General features: G+C 41.3%; 2 protein-coding genes across 3 annotated transcripts in view; one reads left to right on the top strand and one right to left on the bottom strand.

Annotated features, from left to right (window-relative positions):
* uba7 (ubiquitin-like modifier activating enzyme 7) overlaps positions 1-16,436 on the top strand; it is a 135,327-nt gene extending 118,891 nt beyond the window's left edge. For both annotated transcript variants that reach the window (XM_080424409.1, XM_080424408.1), the window contains exons 22-24: positions 6,803-6,904; positions 9,363-9,454; positions 13,506-16,436. In XM_080424409.1, coding sequence (XP_080280535.1) covers positions 6,803-6,904; positions 9,363-9,454; positions 13,506-13,635 — 324 coding nt within the window. In that variant the 3' untranslated portion in view covers positions 13,636-16,436. The remainder of the gene's footprint in view (positions 1-6,802; positions 6,905-9,362; positions 9,455-13,505) is intronic.
* Positions 16,437-17,249: 813 nt separating this feature from the next.
* Positions 17,250-21,776, bottom strand: inka1b (inka box actin regulator 1b). Its single transcript, XM_080423668.1, has 3 exons — positions 21,608-21,776; positions 20,886-20,938; positions 17,250-18,260 (listed from the first exon to the last, which is right to left on the bottom strand). Exons 2-3 carry the CDS (start codon positions 20,886-20,888, stop codon positions 17,328-17,330), a joined length of 936 nt encoding a protein of 311 aa, XP_080279794.1. The 5' UTR covers positions 20,889-20,938; positions 21,608-21,776; the 3' UTR covers positions 17,250-17,327.
* Positions 21,777-23,720: the final 1,944 nt, after the last annotated feature.

Below are 23,720 nucleotides of genomic sequence, written 5' to 3'. Positions count from 1 at the left end.
TATTTTGAGGTATTTTTACTTTACCTGACGTGTTTTGTGAACTTGTAGAAATGTGACACGTTTAGAAAAATCTTAGTACTTTTACTTTGTTACTGTAAGTATATTTTGAATACCGGTACAGGCCTTTTACCCACTGGCTTGAGGTTCGTGCTGTCCTTCTGCCACAGAGAGAGAGAGAGAGAGAGAGAGAGAGAGAGAGAGAGAGAGAGAGAGAGAGAGAGAGAGAGAGAGAGAGAGAGAGAGAGAGAGAGAGAGAGAGAGAGAGAGAGAGAGAGAGAGAGAGAGGAAGGGAGGGGAGAGATTAAAAATAGCCTGCCTGCCTCGGTTCACATTGTGCTAAATCTACTCTCCACACACAAAGGCCTAAATGAAAGCTCTGGAAAAGCTCAATATTTGTTTTATTGTTATGACATGTTACTTTTATAGCCGCTTGTATTTACTGCTTACATGCTTAATTTACACTTAAGTGTACGGCCGCATCGCTCGCTGGAAATAGATGTTTTTCAGTTGAAAATCAAAGTCAAAGTAAACATTTGCCGTAAGCCCTAAGTAAGAGTAATGCTCTGGTTTGTCACCGACAGAACGAAGACTGTGTTGATTCATCTGGTGCAGGTTCCCAAAGATTTTCAGCTCGAGAGACACAAAACAGATATTTGGTTTCTTCCCAGGATCCAAACGTACAGAAATGCATTGTTATTTTAAGATATCGTGAAAATAGCCAATCTAAAAGCTCAACCCATAAAAAAAAATAAAATAATGGGTCACAGCCCTATGTTTGCAAAACACTGATGTAGCGCAAACATATATGAAGTAGTGTTGATTTTGACAGAACATTTTTATTCAGTTTTAGTCATAGTCTTTTGAATCAAATTCCATTTAGTTTTAGTCATCTGAAATATTTTACTGTTAGTCTAGTTTTTGTATAACTACATATTATAAAATTATAGTCGACTAAATGTACAGATGATTTAGTCGACCTAAATGTATTTTGTCAGGCCTTGATGGCGTCGTAATGGCTGATTTTACACTTGGTTGCATGCTGAAAATAGCCGATCCAGTTGTGAGCTTGTAGATCGGCTATTTTCAGAGCGCAACACCCGAGCGCAACCAAGCATAAAATGACTTGCCTTTTAGTTCTACCGGATCTCTTCTCCACTCGTCCCTCACTAACATTTTAGTCTAGTTTTTATTTGTTGACGAAATTGTCAATATATTTAGTCTTAGTTTTAGTCATCATAGCTAAGTTTTTATTTAGTTTTCGTCAGTGAAAAAAGGTAGTCTACCAAATGTTTTCGTCATAGTTTTAGTCAACGAAACCAACACTGATATGAAGCCAATATGACTTAAGGCATGCATGTTGAGAATCACTGTGCATTGCCTGAGACGTGGAACCAGGCCTAGAGGGGAACCGCAGGAACTCCAGTGTGTCTCCCTAAAACCTCAAACCATGCACACCCTGGGAGTAGTCTGGACTACAGTGTAGAGATGGACTGTTCCTCTTCAGTGTGTGTGTCTATAACCTCAAACCACACACACACACACACACACACACACACACACACACTGGGAGTAGTCTGGGCTGCAGTAAGATGGACTGTTCCTCTTGGTTGCTGGAGCATGGATAATTGGAGCCAGGTTCTGTGGGAGTTTTGGTATTTCAACGTCTCAGTCCAAGTCGTGATCTGTCACAACTCAAGAAGCCGTGCAGGCAGAGACACCCTGACAGGGTGACATTATCTTCACGGTCGGGCGTAAACCTTGTATGTCCAAAAGCGTTACTTTTCGGGAAATGGAAAAAAATATTCTGTGTTCCAATCAGTCACAAGCTCTTGTTAATACTTTTTCATAGGTTAAATATTTATAAAAACCCACAGGCAGACAGAAAGAACCACTTTCGCTTTCAGAATTATTCAGATTATTCAGCAAATCTACTTGCGTTGTGAGCTTGGAGATGTTTGCTACTCTTGCGAGACACTCTTGTACGATGAAGTAGGGCAGGGGCAGAGCCGTCTGGGAGAAATGCGGGGCCCTGTGCGAAGTCGCGTGCGCACGCACGCGCTATTTCTGAGTTTTTGGTGGTTATTTGCGGTTATTTCTTTTTATAACTCTTACTAAACGTGATTCTGTTCACGGCCGCACCGTTCGCACTACCCTTCCTGCGGCCCTGGGCAGGGGTGGGCAACTTTGATGATGGAGAGGGCCACTACATTTCCACACTCACTCCATAGGGCCACATTGCATTGTACTGTCGGCAGACACCTCTTATCTCAGTATTGTAACTTTTTTTCCCGTAAATTAATGCCGTACTTCGCCATTCTATGTCACACAAAAGTAGCAAAAATAGCCGATCTACAAGCTCAAAACACGTTTTGAGCTTGTAGATCTGCTATTTTTGCTATTTTTGAATTGGAAATCCAGATTTTTTTGTGCTCTTTTTGAATTGGAATCCTGAAAAGTTACATTTTTATTTCATTTCAAATGCATCTAGTTATACTTATGTTAACTTAATCAACTTAAATACAAATACATTGGACATAAAAAAGACAATAGAATTTTAATACTAGTCATTAAGCTACTAATATAGACTGAAATAATTAAAGCGCGTCACGTCGTAATTGTAACAGCTGAAATCAATAATATATCAGTATTCCGATATTAATCTGTGGGCCCCATTAAGTGAAGAGGTGGGGGCCGCATGTGGCCCCCGGGCCGCCAGTTGCCCATGTATGAAGTAGGGCATTCATTTACGGGGGGGGGGGGGGGAAACGTAAAAGAGTTGAAATATGGAGATACAAGGTTTGTGTCTGACACTGAGACATTATTCACCCTGCGGTTGATGGGTTCCCTGTGGGACCTGCACACACATGGATTATGGTGTTGGTGGTAAACACATGATGTCACACGATGCCATTCATGTCTATAATGTCTGCTGGGTGACAGCCGAAAACGGCTTCATTGTGTTTATGTGTGCACAGGGTTAAATGGATCACACATGAGTTTGGGGTTTCAAGCGTTGAATCTTTGTTTACAGATGGGCGGCGGAGCAGTGATTTAGAGGAAGATGATCCTCTTGTGGGGTCACTGGTCGCAACGTCTGATCTCACTGGATTAGATTGCTCTCTAACGGCACCGAACCCCCGAAAAAAAGGACCCCCTAGCTGAGAGAGAGATAAAGCAGGGACCCCCCTCTATATTATATAAAATTGTGTTTCAGATAAACGTTTCCTGTTTTTTTCCCTCTACACTACACCTATAACTCTTTGCCAAAAAGCTCACAACGCCTCGCAGCGCGAGGTGTTGTGAGCTTGAAGATCTGCTATTTTTGGCTAAAGTTCTCAGAAAAGGGATGCTAGGGTTCAAGTGGTTAATGTAAAAAAAAAAAATATCATATCACAAAGATTTGGCGGACCCCCTGTAGTAACTCTGAGGACCCCCTAGGGGTCCGGGACCCCCTGTTGAAGACCCCTGCTATATACAATATATTTCTATGAGAATGGCTGATAATTCTATGGGAATTCTATGAGAATTTCTATATGATTTTTCTCCCCTGCCCAGAGCGGAAAAAAACAGCGAGCACAGCGTCCGTGCGCCGCCACTGAGATAATGGCTACATTCATTAATATGGAGCGTAAGAAAAGCATTATCCGTGCGCTTATGCTTGCAACGATGCGTTGTGAGCTTGTAGATGGATTTTTTTCACTGTTTCATTTTTTCAGCCACTGTTTTAAACAGATTTTAGCCTCGTAGGTGTAAATGTGGAATTAATGAAGATTGAGCAACTGCATGGCATATTTCTCACCTAAAATGTATTGACCTATTATAGACACGCCGTCAGACGAACACCGACTGGTCTCTGTTTGTCCTCGCCTCGCATGGCTGCTGGCTCTCTCTGTATGGAGCAGTGCAGCCGACACTGGTGGATGCTGATATATTCATTGGTCTCACTTTAAGAACATATAACTCCACTATGAATATAGCGAATATGATGTTATTGATATTAGTAATTATACGTTTAATACACAGTTTTTTGTAGGTAGAAACAGGGGAGGGACGGCGGTGGTAGTTGGGTGTGGATGCCTGCGTGGCTGACAGCTGATACATAGAAGGACCAGCAGCTTGGATGAGCTGCTCTGCGTTCTGCTCGGCCAGAAAAATTGCTCTGACCAGCACCCTCTGAACGTGGCCGCTATGACCACCTTTTGATCATTGCTCATAGTTTTTTCTTATATATTTTTTAAAGGTGTACCTTTAAGAATAATGAATAGTAAGGTAAAGCAATAGCTATATTTTGTCGGATGGAAACCTCATATGTCTGAAATTGTTACTTTTCAGGATGTAAATAAAAGAATCACGTCGCAATGTGACACGTTTTGAGCTTGTAGATCTGCTATTTTTGCTACTTTTGTGTGTAGTATAGCAAAGTAGGGCATTCATTTACGAAGGAAAAACAAACAGGTTTCTGCCCGACAACAACTAAATGTACATCAGTTATAGGACCCTTTGAGGTGCTTTGAAGGTGCATCACCATTGACACGAACAGGACCATCATTTGCATCATTTGGACCTCATTTTTGAAGAGGCTTATGCTGCAGCCTGGTTTGATAGCTCTTTCAAAACAACACCGTAACTACACCTGGACCCTTACGGGCGTATTTTTACACTCACAGTTACATTAATGCTCAGGACCTTTTGTTTGTTTCACGGTCGTGTAACAGGCCTGGTAGAACTTTTACTGACTGCAGTAAAAACTGCATCTCTGGGATTGTAAACCACCCTAAACCTGATGAAAAACATCCATGTGGAGTCTTTCACCGTCACTTTTTCCAGAACAGACAAACTGAGACCAGTGGTGTAAAGTAACTAAGTACATTTACTCAAGTACTGTACTTAAGTAAACATTTTAGGTACTTTTACTTTACTGGAGTGTTTCCAATTGTCTCTACTTTTACTTCTACTCCACTACATCTCAGATGAAAATATTGTACTTTTACTCCACTACAATTATTTGAAAACTTTAGTTACTAGTTACTTTGCAGATATAAATTATTACATTATAAAACACACAATAACCACTTTAGCCCTATTTTATACCGAGGCTATTTGAAACTAGCCGATCTACAAGCTCACAACGCATCGCATTGCGACGCGTTGTGAGCTTGTAGATCTGCTATTTTCAAACATTTTAGTACTTTTACTTTTGGTACTTTAAGTACATTTTGATACCAATACTGTTGTACTTTTACTCTAAGTAAGTACATTTTGAATTCCGGACTTTTACTTTTAACAGAGTACTTCTACATTGCAGTATCGATACTTTTACTTCTTAAGTAAAACATTTGAGTACTTTTTCCACCACTGACTGAGGCTAGAAGCTGCTCAGTTTGGCTATTTGACCTGGCAAGGCGTGTGGAAACATTCCTGTGTTGTTATTTCACTGTCCGGAGAAGCACGTGTGTATTTGTGAAGTTGCAGGTTTTATTAGTCACATTCTTTTTGTGTCATCTCTGATCGTAATCGCATCGTGTTTGGCGAGCTGCGGTAAATCTCTCCCATGAGATGATGGTGAGATACCAACGTTATCAAAAGGAGGATATTTTCAGAGGAGGAAAAGACACGTGCAAGAGACCTTCTTGCTTATCATCTACTCTATATCGTCAGAAATCTCCATATTTATATTCTGTTAATGGTATTTAAAACATTTATATAATTTAATGCCATACTCTATGCTTTGTCGTATGACAAGTGTCATGCCAAAGTATCAAAAATGGCTAATCGCGATGTGATGAACTTTTTTCTTCAAACTTTTGAAATATTGAACCAATGAAAACTGTCAAAGTGCCCTTGAGCAAGACACTGAAGTGAGCCCCTAACTGCTCCTGATGGTTAGTGGTTTCCTCTGCCGCCGGTGTGTGAATTGTGTGTGTGTGTGTGTGTGTGTGTGTGTGTGTGTGTGTGTGTGTGTGTGTGTGTGTGTGTGTGTGTGTGTGTGTGTGTGTGTGTGTGTGTGTGTGTGTGTGTGTGTGTGTGTGTGTGACGATATGATATCAACATGTGTGCAAGTAGCCTTGGATCAAGACGGTCATCAGTCTTGTCTCAAGGCTAGTGTCCAAGAGACCTTCTGGCGTATCATCTTACTCTGTGTACAGTAACACTGAGCGGACACACATACTTGACCTCAACACAGGCCGTTTGGGTTATAATTAGACCTACTGTCTCACTCCTCTCACCTCCCCTGAGTTTGACAACACATTTAGGAGGTGAACAGCTTAACAATGCATGCTTGTTTCTCACAATCAGTGGTGGAAGTTGTACTATTTACTACTTTAAGTAAAAGTAGCAATACCACAAGGTAGAAATACTCTGTTACAAGTTAGATTCCTGTATTCAATTTGGTATAAAACAGGGCTTAATTATTTTATGCATGTTTTGTAACAATAATCTAAATCGGCGGCTAAAGCTGTCAATATAATTGTAGGGGAGTATAAAGTACAATATTTATCTCTGAGATGTAGTGGAGTAGAAGTATAAAGGCTTGAAAATTGAAAATACTCGAGTAAAGTAAGTAAGTAGTACTTTTGTTAGATGTACTGTAGTTACTTTACACCACTGACAATGCATGCTCATAATGATGTACTTTATCTCTCATTGCTGTGTGTGTGTGTGTGTGTGTGTGTGTGTGTGTGTGTGTGTGTGTGTGTGTGTGTGTGTGTGTGTGTGTGTGTGTGTGTGTGTGTGTGTGTGTGTGTGTGTGTGTGTGTGTGTGTGTGTGTGTGTGTGTGTGTGTGTGTGTGTGTGTCGGCAGGTTGCAGGAAAGGAGTACACGCTGTGGGATGACTTCCTGGTCGAGGGCAGATGTGAAGGTCAACAGGAAATGACCTTGGGAGAACTAGTCAAGTATATCAAGGTACCCTGACACTCCTCACAGAGCCAGGATGGACTCACATTTTTTTTGGCAGATTTACAAGCTTGTTGTGAGCTTGTAAATCTGCCATTTTTCTGCTATTTGTAAATTTATATAGGTTTAAAGTGGTTCAACTGATTTTGATGCTATAGTAACTGATTTTCTTCTGGGGACCCCCTTGAACCCCCCCAAGGACCTCTGGGGGTCCCTGGACCCCACTTTGAGTTTGAGAATCACTGCATTAGCGTTGCTTAAAGGGGGTTACATAGACATTCCACTTTACTTGTGTATTTACACCTGAGGAGCCAGACTATAGTACATGGTCTTATGTTAAGCTTCCTTCAGTGCACACAATGGTCACTGTTAATACTATAGTCTGCTCACACCTGCTCACATCTGCAGATCAGTGTGTCCTAGATGTGACACAGACCGACAGACAGACAGACAGACAGACAGACAGACATTCTATGCATAATACACGTTCTTTGTGACTGGAGGAGTGTGTGAAATCCCCCATTTTGCATACAATATCTAGTGTGTGTCTCTGTCTGTCTGTCTGTCTGTCTGTCTGTCTGTCTGTCTGTCTGTCTGTCTGTCTGTCTGTCTGTCTGTCTGTCTGTCTGTCTGTCTGTCTGTCTGTCTGTCTGTCTGTCTGTCTGTCTGTCGCTCTGTTTTTGTCTGTCTGTCTCTCTCGCTCTCTCTCTTTGTTTGTTTGTTTCTCTCTCATTCTCATTCTCTCTCTCTCTCTCTCTCTCTCTCTCTCTCTCTCTCTCTCTCTCTCTCTCTCTCTCTCTCTCTCTCTCTCTCTCTCTCTCTCTCTCTCTTTCTCTTTCTTTTTTTGTCTGTTATGTAAATGTGACTGTATGTTAACAGGCGTTGGTGGTATAGTGGTGAGCATAGCTGCCTTCCAAGCAGTTGACCCGGGTTCGATTCCCGGCCAACGCAATGACTTTAGTAGTACCTTAAACCTTTCTCTCACACAGAATAAATGTATACAATCTTCAAATCTATATACCTCTGCCTTTTCAGTGAACTAGCATGTTTTCCATAAGTCGAGTAGGTACATTCATTTTATTCAGCCTCTGAAAGCAATTGTGTTGACAAAGCTAGTTGGCAGACCGGGTTTTGAACATGTGTAGGCTATCTGTATGTCTGTCTGTGCATTTTGAGTCAATCAGTTAAACCCTATATTCGTATTTAACTGGAATCCCCCAGGGGTCTTGTCTAGGCCCCTTCCTTCTTTCCCTCTACTACACTAAATATCTTCAGAATATCAGAAACCTTGTGTCTGACCTTCTGTCCTTGTATCTTGTATCAAGAGTGTCAAGCAAAAGTAGTGAAAATAGCCGATCTACAAGCTCACATCGCGTCGCGAGATCGTCATGTAGATCGGTTATTTTCACTACTTTTGCTTAGCTATTTCGGAAATATGCCCACTGGGCATATGCCCGCTATGCCGGATGCCCATTCCCCCCATGTTTCCACAGGACAGCAACCATATATTTTTCTATGAATTTTGATGAATAGAATACATAGGACTACAATGCAAACAAGCCCCCAGAGCTTTTTTTGTGTTAGCCTTTTAGCATTATTGTATAACTGTACCACTAAGCCACTTTGAGTTAGCCTGGTTCCAGACGAATCTGCCATTGCAAAAAGTTGTGAGGGACCAATCAGGGCCCAGTATGCAAATATGGGGCGGGTTTATCACCAGGGGCATTATTTTTTAATTTGTTTCCCTCGGAAATGCAGGTTCCACACAGAGATGCCAGACTAATATCTACGCAGTGATATTAGTCTGGCCATGCCAGGCTAACTTTGAGTGCTATAAGAAAAGCGCTGTATAAATTGTATGTATTATTATTATTATTATCACTGTACAATCAGTGGTGGAAAAAGTACTCAAATGTTTTACTTAAGTAAAAGTATCAATATTGCAATGTTACAAGTGAAAGTCCCGAATTCAATATTTACTTGAGTAAAAGTACAAAAGTATTGGTATCAAAATGTACTTAAAGTATCAAAAGTAAAAGTACTAAAATGTTTGAAAATAGCCGATCTACAAGCTCACAACGCGTCGCGATGCGACGCGTTGTGAGCTTGTAGATCGGCTATTTTCAAATAACCTAGGTATAAATAGGGCAAAAGTGGTTAATGTATGTTTTATAATGTACTAATTTACATTTGCAAAATAACTAGTAACTAAAGTTTTCAAATAATTGGAGTGGAGTAAAAGTAGAATATTTTGCGTGGAGATGTAGTGGAGTACAAGTAAAAGTACTGATAATTGGAAATACTCCAGTAAAGTAAAAAAAAGTACCTCAAAATTGTACTTAAGTACAGTACTTGAGTTAATGTACTTAGTTACTTTACATCACTGCTGTTAATAAAGTGTTCAATCAATCAATCAATCAATCAATCAATCAATCAATCAAAGCTGCTCTGTGTCTTTGTTTTGCAGGACAGCTCCAGCCTGGAGGTGAGCGCTCTGTTTTATGGCAGTGCTCTCTTATACGACGCCCACTCTGGTCACCAGGACAGGCTGCAGATGAGGTTCGTCCCATCGATTGATTTATTGATGTTTATATTGATTTTAAAAAATGCATATACATGACCATCAGTGGTGTAAAGTAACTAAGTACATGTACTTAAGTACTGTACTTGAGTACAGTTTTGAGGTATTTTTACTGTACTGGAGTATTTCCAATTTTCAATACTTCTACTCCACTACATCTCGGAGACAAATATTGTGCTTTTACTCCACTACAATTATTCGAAAACGTTAGTTACTAGTTACTTTGCAGGTATCAATTATTACTTTATAAAACATACATTAATCACTTTAGCCCTATTTTATACCTAGGCTATTTGAAAATAGCCGATCTACAAGGTCACGCGTTGTGAGCTTGTAGATCGGCTATTTTCAAACATTTTAGTACTTTTACTTTTGGTACTTTAAGTAGATTTTGATGGCAATACTTTTATACTTTTACTCAAGTAAATTTTTTATTCTGGACTTTTACTTGTAACAGAGTATTTCTATATTGCAGTATTGGTACTTTTACTTTTTCCACCACTGCCGCTAGCATCAATCGAAAGAAAAGGTGGCAAGAAGGGCCCGGGTGTAGGTGAGAATGAAGTGCTAGCGGGTGACAAAAAGCGTGCACTCAAAAACAAAAGCATGCACACAAAAACAAACAAGTGTGAGGAGAACACACAATAAAGCAGCCTCCCTTTGTTTGCTTAGAGCCAGGATGGGGTATTTCCTCTGAGAGTGTGTGTGAAGGCAGAGCGTTGAGGGACTCGTCAGCACACACTCCCAGTGCTTCACTGAACGCTTGATTGAGGCTCCAGGTTGATTGAGGCTCCAGGTTTTCACCCTCGGGTTTCCTTCTGTCTTTGAGGACCGACGCATTAACCAGTTGAACCCTATAGAGCAGTGGTTCTCAAAGTGGGGTCCGGGGACACCCAGGGGTCCTTGAGGGAGTTCCACGGGGTCCCCAGCTAAATGATGGATAGTTAATAAGAACCAAATGGACCCTTATGGGTCTGTAACTCTGAGAGTGTACAAATGAAACCAAATGGACCCTGACGGGGGTCCATTTGGGAGAGATTTGTACACTCTCAGATTTAAATTAACATTGATTTTACAATATAAATTGGGGTCCCAGAGATAGAAATGCCATTACATGGGGGTCCGTAGCCCAATGCATGTCAAACTGGGGGTCCTTGAAATTAAAATGGTTGAGAATCACTGCTGGAGCCGTAAAAAAATCTTCTCTTATGGCGGTCCCTGGCATATTTTTTCAAATGGGGGTCCGCGGGCTTAGAAGTGTCAAGTTTTGGGTCCTTGACATGAAAAAGTTATATAGTCAAACTATAGTGAAAATAGCCGGATCTACAAGCTCACCACACGTTACGATGCTGATGCAACGTGTAGTGAGCTTGTAGATCGGATATTTTCACTACTTCTTAATCATTAAAAAAATGTATGGAATTTCTTTCATTTTATTTATTCATGAAGTTCTTCTTGTTTTAATCTTTTGAAATAATAATGTATATTGTTTAAATATACTGTAGGAAACAAAATATATATATATTATTTTACTTGCGACCCATAAAAAATTGGTCTGAAATAGCTGAAGATGCAACACATAGTGAGCTATTTTCTGCAAAGAGATTTGGTTTACTGATAAAAAAGGAAGGGGTTTAGTATAGAACCCTGGCGGACCCCAGTCAATGAAGTATGGGTTCAAGTAATGAATTGCTAATGAAAAAATAAAAGGTTCTGGGGCACTGGGTAGTCAAAAAAAAAACGTGATGAAGGTGCTCTGTGGTTAGGAACCCAAAAACGTTGCAAAAGAAGAACATCTAAGGCGCTACATTGACGAGAAAGTTCAAAAAGCCTTCACTGAGTGGCTTTTTTATATTGGAAATATTAAAAAACAATACATCATAAGAAGAAAGGGTTTGCTAAATGAGTTCTATCACGCTCTTTTCTCTTTGGCTGAACATTTCAGAAGCTGTGTTCTTCAGGCCTGGCAGTAGAACCACCACCACCAAAAGAACATAGTTTAACCCTCCAGGGCAGTTTGAAATGACTCAGCTGGTGTGTGCTATAAACTCTCCCCGTCAGTCAGAGAGGCATTCATCATCACGGCACAAACTGGCCCCCGAAGGGATGCTTTTATTTCCACTGAGCACAGCAGAAATATGCATCACAAATCAGCCTCAACCTCACTGGGGGTTAGAGGTGGTTTACCTGCTAAGTTTGGGCTATTTGACACTCTGTGGAGCCTTTCACCACTCATTTCCCTTCTCCTCATCTGGAGTCCCAGAGTGGATTTATCCAGGGCTGCCAGATTTTGTGAGAGAAACAGGCAAGCAGGTCTATGAAAACAAGCCTAAAATAAGCGACTATAGGGTAGGTCAGTCAATGTTGTTTAATGGTTCTCAAACATCAAGGTTCTCAGGTCAAGCACCTCAAAATTAATGTGTATTTGACCACAGACCCCTGAAAATATGTTGTGCCAGGGACCCCATACATGAATTGTATTGTAAAATGTTTCAAAAACATTCCACATTTATTTTTATTTTTTTAAATAGCTGATGTATATAGGGTTAAAGTGGATAAACTGAAGCAAGCCCAAATGAGCAACTACACTAGAAACAACCCCCCCCCCCCCCCCCCCCCCCCCCCCGAGAAAACACAACCCGCAACTAACAATATTTACAAGCAAAAGTCGCTTACAATAAAGCAGAATTGGCAACACTGGATTTATCTGTCTTGAGCCAGTTGTTGACGCGTGTGGCTGTGTGGATCTGGTGTCAGGGCTGTAGTTAGAGGGAGATGTAGATGCAGATTGCAGGGGTCGGGGCGTCCATGCGGACAGCACGGCCCCCACATGACAAATGCCTCCTCCAGTAGTCACATCCTGAAGCTGTCAGGACGCGCGCCGAGCTTCCTGCGTCGGGGCTGCTCACTGATGATATGAACACTCTTCATGGAGGTGTACTTCATTTTACTCAGTTAAATTAACATTCAAGATTTTGCTGTGCACCCTGTCCTCCCAGTCCATCGTATAGGACACAAATGCTCTCCAGTTTCTGAGCAGACTCTGACCTATTAGTATATTATTTTTTTTTGGCTGCAACACACACATACAGTATCCTACCTAAATAACCAGGCAAAGTGCAATTCTTATTTGTATAAAGCTTGGGGAACCGAATATAACAGGGCACCACTTCTCCACTGAACTCAATGTCCCATGTTCTTTTCTGTCACTCTACTACTTTGAATGGTGGTCTATATACTATACCTAGTCTTTGGTCATTATCACACCTAGTAGGTGTTTTGTACCTTACCTCTATTATATACCCCCTCCCCTCTCTTTGCCTATTATGGAAATGTAAAAGGTTTGGGGAAGCGTTGGTGGTATAGTGGTGAGCATAGCTGCCTTCCAAGCAGTTGACCCGGGTTCGATTCCCGGCCAACGCAGACACTTTAGTAGAACTTTTAAACCTGTGTTATAACTTTGAGAATGTTAATTGTCACTACTCACACAGGTAGAAGCAGTGAAATGCAAGTGTTGCAATCTCTGCAATACTGTACACAACATAACCATAACAATAATGAACTTCAGATTTTAAGAAAAATCCTATAATCGCTATAACTTTGGATTTGATCTGTAATGTCAAACCATTAAACGCGGTTGATTGAGGGTATTTGTTAACATTAACATCTGTGTTGTTGTTGTTTTTTTCTGGAGGAGGTTAATAATTCATCTTTACCCAGTAAAGACTTGTCAATATCAATATCTCTGAACATCCTAGCTAGCATGTAAAACATATATAAATTATATAAGCGACTAGTGAAAATAGCAGATCTACAAGCTGACAACGCGCCGCGTCTCGAGCTACAACGTTTGGGAACCACTCATATAGGACAGGAGTCACATTGTACATTCCTTGGTGTGTGTGTGTGTGTGTGTGTGTGTGTGTGTGTGTGTGTGTGTGTGTGTGTGTGTGTGTGTGTGTGTGTGTGTGTGTGTGTGCGCGTGCGTGCGTGCGTGCGTTTGTGCGTGCGTGTGTCTGTCTTTGCCAGTGTGTCTGACGTGGTGAAGCTGGTGACCAAGGCAGAGGTTCCTCATCACAAGCACATGCTGGAGCTGGTCCCCTCTTTTGCTGAGGACAAGGACTGTGACACTGTCCCCTGCATCAGGTACCTGCTCTGATGAGGACTTCAAGTCAATCCAGCATCAAGAAGAATCAACAAGGTTTTATTTGTCACTTTACAAGCAACGAAATGTTGTTGGCTACTTGTCCAGGAAAAGTGTGACATACTAAACGTAATAATATATTAACTTAAGTACTATATTGTTTCTCACTATACAGTGATAAAACCGAAACCAATGGAATGTGCAATGGAGTCAGGCATACATACATAGAATGAGAGTCAGTACCATTCCTTATTTTAGATTTTTGTACCCAAGCTTGCACAAATAAAAATCAACCGCTTCTTTACACCTGTAAACCTGTCTTGTGACAATAAAGTTGATTCTGATTCTAACAAACCTGTTGCATGCAGTATAGCAGATCACCACAGAGGAAAAAGTCATGTTCTTGTTGATAGATGGTACACACGTGTGAATTTGATCATTCTTTGATAATGGTTTGTTTTTCTGTTCTCTGCAGTGTTTCTCTTTTTAGCTCGAGACCCAAAAGAGATTGTATGTCTCCCAGTGAAATAAACTAGTGTCTAAAATAGCCCATCTACAAGCTCTCAACACGCCGCGAAGCGGCGCATTGTGAGCTTGTAGATCTGCTATGTTCACTACTTCTTACAAGTTATTTAAAAAAACAAAAGTGTTTGGGAAACAGTGCTCTACTTTGTACTGCCAGAGATGTCTTCACCTGCAGATCACCTGTGATGGGGTGCTATCAGTGTGTGTGGAGCTGAGCTCCGCCCTGCCTGGATCATTGTTGTTGAGCTTTGTTATTCATAGCATGATCTGCAGCATCAGCATGTGAAAGGCTGGTCTGGGTTACAATACAAGGGATTGATAGTGATCTTCTCCACACCTTTGGCTCCTCCCCTTCATAGTGTTGTATTATAACAGTGATTCAACCTTTTGATATTCATCAGATTAGGCCAGTGGCTCCCAAAGGTTTTAGCTTGAGGCCCAAAAGAGAAATGTGATGTCTCACCAGATTTTTTTTATTTGGCTCTGTAAAATCCTCTCAGTGTTAACTCATTCACTGCCACAATTATTGCTGGCCGCGTTTGCCCACTGCCAGAGATTTTTCATCGAAAAAAAAAAAGTACTCAGGAGCCAAGATACAGAATTTTTAAGTTTTAAGTTAACAAGGAAGTGGATGGGAGTCTAGATCTTCGACAAATCATATCTCCTTGGTCTTTGGGTCAAATTTAAAAAAAATAAAAGTTAAAAAAAATAAAATAAAAAAGTAAAAAATTAAAATTACGTTTTTTACGTCAGTGGCAGGATTGGTAAACGGGAATAATTACGTCAATTACGTCAGTGGCAGTGAATTTGACTCTGAGATTATAAATGGTTCCATTTTCCCTGTCCCCACCAAACGGTATGAAATACTTAAACACTATTATACTTCATCGACCGGGGTCCCCCAGGGGTCTTTATGTGGCCCCCTCCCTTTTTCCCTCTACACCGCACATCTCTTTGCTGAAAATAGCCAACAACACGCTAAACGCCAAACCATTCCGTCCTTTGTTCTTCGGGGCATTTGGCAAAAGTAACATCCTGCAAATGTTTATAACTGTATGTGTTTTCTCCTCTTGGAAATGCCATCATAACCTCATTATTCCGTTCATATCAGCTTTGCCAGTTGGCAGATGCTAAAATTGTGTTTGCAGAACGGTCCTTTGGATTTGCGTGTCGGGTCTTCTCTGTTTATGTTAAGCCAGGCTAGGGCTCCATAGAGACCTATGCCAAGGCATATGGATTTGATGAGCGAACGCTGGATTGGTTTCATGTCTAATTCAGGTCAGACTGACCATGGGAAGGATGAGGGCCGGTTGCAGGGAGAATTGTGAACTGGCACAGTAGGTTTTTGGGTGATTTGCGGTGGTTTTTGCATGACGTCGCTGTCGGGTGGAAACCTTGTATGTCCAAAACCATTACTTTTCAGCAAATGGAACGGAATTCTTCAGAAATAGTGAAAATAGCAGATCTACAAGCTCACAATGCATTGCATACTTTAGCATTCTTGTATGATGAAGTAGGGCATTAAATGATGAAAAAAAACCACCCAAATTTAGATACAAGGTTTCTACCCAAAAGCGACGATGACCAAAATACCAGGCCCCAGGTTTTAAATGCAACACCAAAGCAGACACACATCCCAGCCTACCGCATTAATGGCAGCCACTGTTCCTAATAGTTAAGATGGGTACAAATGCAGAGGACAAATTCTACGTACCTAAGTACAAATGTACTGTGGTAAATACCCCAACAACAAAACAAGAAACAATTATTACTTTCATTTGGATCATGTCACTATGACGAAGGCAGGGAATAACCTATAGCTTTGATTTCCATCCTCAAACATTACGTAAATATCTCTGTCCTGGTTTCTGTCGCTGAGCCGGGATCAGGACCCAGAACTGTGGCTTGAGCTTGGGGGCACTCACGTGAACATGTTGTCATAAGCCTGAGTTTTACACTTATGATGCACACGGGTGTCGTGCAAAATTATTGAGAGCTTGTAGATCGCCTATTTTCGGTGCGTGCCACGATGCACAGCCACGTATAACTCAGGCTTTATACCTCTGCAAATTGTCCTGCAACTCCGACTGCATCTGGTTCACACATGCAGAAATGAATCCTCATTAGGTATCCAACACACTACAGGGAATCTGAAAATATAAATGACTAATGCACTTAATTAAACTGTTGTTTTGATTACGCTGGGATAAAGGATTTCATTATGAAGATGTAGTTTTTGTGATAGATTTCTGTTTTGGATACGTGTTAATAAATATGCTTTGCCGGTTCAAGTTGCGTTTGTGTGTGTGATCTTTCCCTCTGAGGAGGAACACGATGATGATGTTAGACCTCTTTCAACCAGTTCCATTCAGCTGTGAATCAGCCACAGCCGGCTTTCATTAGATGTTCTAGTTACATGCTTCAGAATGACTGTGCTTGTTTCAAAGGCATTGCTATTAGATTCAAGTCTCATTTAGTTGTTCCAATGAAACACCCAGTAAACATGGGTCTTTTTTTGTGTTATCCCTTTAGCTTTAATGTCTTATTGTACCAAGTGCTGTTTACATTTCTGACTAAAAAAGTATTCAATCAATCAATCTGAAGCTGGCCGAAGCACCATTATTATGATATCAGCATTTTAACAGTTTTCATATTTAAATTAATGTAGGGATGCACAAGATTGAAATGCTGGCAAGATTGACATTTTGGCCCATATCTGATAACCCATTATATGTATGGTCAAACTGACCGATATTGAGTCTCCAGTAGGGTTTACTTAATATCCGTTATACAGTAACTGTGATTCTGGGTGCAGATCTGCACTGCACTGTGTCATTGCAAAAGGCTAGAATAGCAATTATTTTGATATCGGTTCGATACCCATATTGCATTTTTAAGTAAATATTGGTCGATGTGATACGATGAACAATATATCGTGCATCCCTATACTGTATAATACAATATGTAATTTGATGAGATGTTAAAGGTCATTTGTCAGCAGGTGACGAGCAAGTTCCCTTTTAATTATTACACTTCCCCAGCAGTGTTGTCAGACATACCACATTGTCATTAAATAGAAAAAGGTTTTATTTCAACAGCATAGACATTGTAGAAACCAGGAAAATAGAACAGTATTGTACAAATGCGTTGGAAAGTAAATGGTCCGTATATCCGTAAATGACTCAGATATATCCAATGATGTCATTGCATATGATGGGTTGTCGACTGCCAGTCTTCATGAGAGCAGTGAACTTGTGAAAGTCTGTATCCAGCTGGTGCAGGCCCGTGTGGGACTGGTGGAAGAACGGTTTCCGCGCCTGGAAGCCCACGGGACAGGACATGCGTTTGGGGGCTTCGTCGGCCCAGCTGACCCTCGTAGAATCCGCCGGCCTCTGTCTCACTTCCACGCCTTTCGACATCCCCGCCAGTCTCTTGCGCATGTTGACCAGGAGGTCTTTAGCCAGGCGTCGGCCCGCTCTGGGTTTGAGCCGCGCCGGCTCCGGACACTCCGGGAGGTCCATCCAGTTCTGTATGAGGTCCGCAAAGCTGTTGTCCCCGAGAACCAACGGCTGCCTGTTCCTGCTGCGGCTCAGCAACGACGTGGTCCAGTCTTCCGGGTTGCTGGCCTCGAACGAGGTCCAGCGCTCCAGGCAAGCGTCCGAGGTGGATTTGGGCCGGGCGCGGCCGGAGGGCCCCCTGTTGGTGCGGAGGCACGCCGAGTTGGAGACCCGGACGTTCCGGGTCCTCCTGAGCACCACGCCCTCGTCGTGCCAGGAGGCCTCGGAGTAGCCCGAGTCAAAGTCCAGGCTCTTCTCGCTGCTGGGGGAGGCCTGCGCCAAGCGTTCGTGCCTCTCCTCCTCCTCCTCCTCCAGCGGGCTGGCCAGGCAGCACGCCGAGTCGTAGGCGCTCGGCTCGCTGGCCTCGGAGACGCGGTGGCGCGCCAGCCGCTCCCGCTGCGCCTTCTGCTGACAGTGGCGTGTCACTGCGAACGTGCTGCGAGGGCACGGCTCGCTCAGTGGCCTGGTGGGCGCGCTGATGTGTTTGAGGTCCTGCAGCGATCGCATCATGCACTGCATCTGGTCTCGAAGGCAGTCGGTAGAATCGCCGAGACACAGCTTTTAACACACAGGGAGAGAGAGAGAGACAAAGGGTTAGAGACGATAGCAAGGCTTGAATAGGCACAGCAGCCTTCACAGGTGTTACCAATGATACTAATGAAGGCTCTGTTCCATTCTGGTCAAACAGAGTCAGGGTGTTGACTCACTGGAAACACTGCTACACCAGTGGGTCTCAAAGTGTGAACCAGATACCCTCATGGTTCCTTGAGGTTATTTGTGTACATTTCAGTAGGCAGAGATCTCTGCTCGTCTGGCTATATACAGTGCAGAATCCTGCAAATCAAGGCAGTCCTTTTCTAAAGTCATGCCACAAACCCCCTTGAGGTGTGAACCGTTCCCCAGTGTGTCTCTCTCCTGCACCGGAGGGAAATACGATTATTATTTTTTTACCAGCTGAGGTAACTCTGCTGTAGGCCATATATTGAACATTCCTGACAAAACCTCAGAGCAGCTTTATGGCGACTTGGCTGACCCAGCATGCTCCCATTATCTTACAGCCCACAGCTCTGACAACAGGATGCACATGTAATCCACGCAAGGGAAGCTGTCGCTGCATCTCGACCATGGAGGGGAAGTTTAAACAAACTACAGCTAATGAATCTCCGAGGAGCTACATCCTCTCTGCTCTAAAATACAGGATACTGTGGGAATTGGCTGATTATTACCATGGCGGAAGTGACAGCATCATCTTGGAATTATTACACAATGGGAGGTCACACACAAACCCCTGCTTGTGAATCATGTCCATGATTTTATTTCTTTACCTGAATGGCCCAGGCTACCTATGGTTCCACGCAGTGGTGGAAAAAGTACTTATTTTGTTTTACTTAAGTAAAAGTAGCAATACCACATTATAAGTTACAAGTAAAAGGCCTGTGTTCAAAATGTTACTTGAATAAAAGTATTGGCATCAAAATATACTTGTACCAAAAGTAAAAGTACTAAAATGTTTTAAAATAGCCGATCTACAAGCTCACAGGTTGTGAGCTTGTAGATCGGCTATTTTCAAACAGCCTATGTATAAAACAGGGCTTAAGTGGTTAATGTATGTTTTATAATGTAATAATTTATATCTGAAAAGTAACTAGTAACTTAAGTTTTCAAATAATTGTAGTGGAGTAAAAGTACAATATTCGCCTCTGAGATGTAGTGGAGTAGAAATAAAACAATTGGAAATACTCCAGTAAAGTAAAAGTACCTAACATTTTACTTAAGTACAGTACTTGAGTAAATGTACTTAGTAACTTTACACCACTGGTTCCACATAATTTTCTTCTTTCTTTCTTTGGAACCCTAGAACTAACTAGCAGCCCTATTCTGGGGGGAACAATAGTCGAAAATAGCTGATCTACAAGCACACAACCGCTTGTAAATTGGCTATTTTCTGCAAAGAGACATTCGGTGTGGAGGGGGGGAAAGAGCGCACCAAGTACATAGCCAACTCAGGTCAACTTTTACTATAGAGGGTTTAAGTGGTTAATTATGATAAAACTGCCACTACCACCATAGTGCTAACAGCTTCCTTATAACAGCTTCCACCTTCAAACTGAGCTTCTTCCACCCTGCTGGTTGAGAGCTTTGTCCTATTGCCTCCACTTCAAACACAAACACTTCTCCATTGTATCACAATTACAGCCAGCTTGTTAGTTCCACATAGCCCACATCCCGATTCCCCAGTCCTTCTACAGTTTAGTCAGTGCTAACGGTGCAGACACCAGTGCAGTGGTGTAAAGTAACAGTTACTCAAGTACTGTAATTTTGAGGTATTTTTACTTTAGTGGAATATTTCCATTTGTCTTTATTTTAAATCTACTCCACTACATCTCAGAGGCAAATATTGTACTTTTACTCCTCTACAATTACATGAAAACTTTAGTTACTAGTTACTTTGCAGATATAAATGATTAAAATATACATCAACCACTTTGGCCCTATTTTATACCTAGGCTATTTGAAAATAGCTTGTAGATCTGCTATATTCAAACATTTTAGTAGGCTACTTTTACTTGTTGTACTTAAGTACATTTTTATATTGGTACATTTTGAATTCCTGACTTCTACTTGTAACAGAGTATTTCTACATTGCAGTATTGATACTTTTACTTAAGCAAAACATGTGAGTACTTCTTCCATCACTGCCATTGCATTGACAGAGTCATGCTGTTATCACAGCTGTGGAGGGAGCTCGGCTCAGCCATTTGGCTCTTGGGGGAGCTTGAGGGACACACTCTAAAGTGACTCTAAAGTCATCAGAGATTCTAATCTAATTGCGTTCCTTGGACAGACACAAGGCAATTGATTTACGCAGCTGCACACATACACAACTGGACACAGGAGGACACTTAATAAAATGACTAGTGCCTTGGCCCTGGGTTAATGGAATCTCGACTGTTTTGGGACAAAATAACGGCAAGGGTGTTTCAGATTGAAAAGATACGCTTCAGCATTACAACCTCAGTCCCACCAGAACCAGGTTTGATCGTAATGTGAAAAGTAAATTAGATCATTTTACGCAGACAAAACAGAATAAAAGATGCTGTCCTTACAAAAACGAACAAATAGGCCTATAATAATGATAATGTCAATGATAATGATTAAACATTGCAGTGCAGTAAAATTTACCATTGTTTTTTTTCTCTTGCGTCGGGAAGCGAAGTCCGAGTTTTTAATGATTCCTGCAAATAAAAGACAATGCAGTTATTAACACCAAGTCCATCTATTTACAGTATAATGATCTGCGACGTTATTAACATCAGATAAAGGTCTAGCCTTGGATCAAGGCTATCATAGATGTATTTTATCCATTTTGACATATAAAGTAAAAGTCAGACACGATCAAATACATCTGTGATAGTCTTGATCCCAGGCTAAGATAGGTCAGTGCCAGTGGTTCTCAAACTTTCACATTTCAAGAACCTCCCTAAGTTAACTCTGATATAGGCTACACATGTAACCAAATGGACCCTCACTTTGAGACCCACTTAGCCCAAACGTTTTAGCTCAAGACCCCAAAAAGAGAAATCAGATCTTTGCCCGGGACCCAAACTATCTCACAACGCGTCGCTTCGCGCCGTGTTGTGAGCTTGCAGATCTGCTATTTTCACTACTTCTTAAACATTTATTTTCTAATTTAGGGAATTTCTTTGATTATTGTTATTTTATTAATGACATTCTTTTTGATTTAAAAAATAAAATAAATTTGTTTTCAGCTAGTTAGTTAGTTAGCTCATGAAAATGTGTGGAAAATCTTTAGAAAATCTTTTTAAAATAATTAGAATTAATGACAACATTTTAGGAAACACAAAATAAAGGGAAACAGTGCACTAGAGATATAGGTTACTTACATTAGCATTGGTTGCAGTCACAGTGTCCCCCGGGCAAAGAGATCATAATAATTCCCAAAACAATGTGTCAATGTGATCCTCAGCTCAGATCAGATACAGTCCTGTCGTCCTGTCTGGTCAGACTGTCTACGGGTCTGCATGCTGGCTCTGATCTGACAGCGCACTTTGTTGATGCCGAGGCTTTGCCTGCAGCCAATCAGCGACCGCGCGTCACAGAGTCAACCAATAGAAAGCCACCTGAAACCATAGCCTGAAACAGGATACCTTGTTTTAATTACCGTACAGTTGTTGAGGGACAGTGACCGGTGTTGCCATGTCCGCGTGTTATAAGCGACTTTGGGCTTATTTTTCTGTGAATTTTACTGTTGCTTGTTTAGTTTGGTAGTTGCGGGTTGCGTTTTTTTTTTTGGGGGGGGGGGGGGGTTTCTAAAGTGTAGTTGCTTATTTGGGCTTGATTCACAATTTTTTAATTATTTTAACCAGTGTTTCTCAAATATTTTCATGTCATGGACCCCCAAATTAATTGTCCCTACAACCCCCTCTGAAAATGTTTTGTGTCAGGGGCAGGGAGCCCCGTGCCAGATTTGTGTTGTCAGAATGTTAAAACAAATATTCCAAATACTCAGAGGGTTAAAGTGCTCATGTGGCCTATATAATATTTGCTTCTTTTGGGCTTGCTTTCCTAGACCTGGTTGATTATTTCTCTCATACACTCTGGCAACACTGACAATGACCACGAAAGCCACATCATGATAGAGGGCGCTGTTTTTCTGACTATGAGGCATAAGACATCTTTTCTGTTTGCCCAATATCTCAAGCATGGCTTCTCCCTCCTTTTCAAAAAATATTTTATTTGCGTTATTTTCTTTCCATTTCATTTACTACGCTTTTGTGCAGTGTGGTATTGTTTTTGTGTGCTATTATCCAAAATATTCGAGAGAAAAAAAACATTTACATCAATTAAAAAATACATACATTAAAATGTCTTTGCTTAGACTATGGAATTATTACCTAGCCGACCCATGCATTTGAAGACCAAAACTTTACCTTGATGTTTACTGAGCTAATGGATCTTAATGTATGAGTTTAGATACCATTGTTATGTTTTGATTTGGACAAAGCTTGAAAGAGCTTTGCCCTGACTGCTGATAGAAATGCATCCACTTCTACGTTTACAGGTGTTGGTGTCGCCACCTTGTGGCTATTTTCTTTTCCCTTCTTGGATTGGACTGTACAAAATAATACATGGTATCTGGAGGTCAGTGGTGTAAAGTGCCTGTAAAGCTCCTTTGAATTGAAAATTGAATTGGGTCCCCAGACCTCCACATTGAGAAACACTGCTCCAAACTGTGTGTGTTTTTATATCCTTATGTAGCCTATTGTTGTGCCAATGCCTAGCACCATTGTATTCTTTTTTTTATTAAGTGGGCGATTTGCAATGCAAATATTCCACCGAACTGGTGTCATGGTTGCATTTGCATATGGTGGACCATTCAAGAACTTGAATGCATGTGAAGTTGGTCTCATTTGAAGAATCTCCACATTCCTGTTAACACCTCAGATAAAAAGGACAGCATCTGTATAGATTGCTCTGTTTCTCATGTCCATTGAGGGATTAAGAGTTGCTTTGCCAATAATTGATCAATTTTCCTTGTCTCTCTTCCAAATGGTTATGTACCACTATAACCACTTATACCATACTTCATTGACCGGGGTCCCACACAATCCTTTTTTGCCTTTACACCCGATTCTCAACCTGTGGGCTGGGGCCCACTGGTGGGCCACAAGGGTATTGCAAGTGGGCCCCCCAAAATCCATCATTGGCAAAACAAGTTTTAATGATGATATAACAATTATATTATGTAAAAAGTAGTGCTAAAAATGTATTATTTGTATATGTTATCACTGTTATACCGATCAATAGGAGCTTAAGTATGTTGGTTCCATTGATCCAAGCTGGAACACAATCAATGTGCAATATGTATTTGATCAAAATTCAATTTGTTTGATCGTTAAAATTAACATGCTCTGAGAATGCACTGATTGGTCACCAAACTACAAGCTCACGAGTTGCGTTGCGTTGTCGCGTTGTAGATGGGCTATTTTCCCTGAA

The sequence above is a fragment of the Gymnoscopelus braueri genome (assembly GCF_963280865.1).
Source record: "Gymnoscopelus braueri genome assembly, chromosome: 3".
NCBI lineage: Eukaryota > Metazoa > Chordata > Actinopteri > Myctophiformes > Myctophidae > Gymnoscopelus > Gymnoscopelus braueri.
This window is presented reverse-complemented; position numbering and strand designations above follow the sequence as displayed.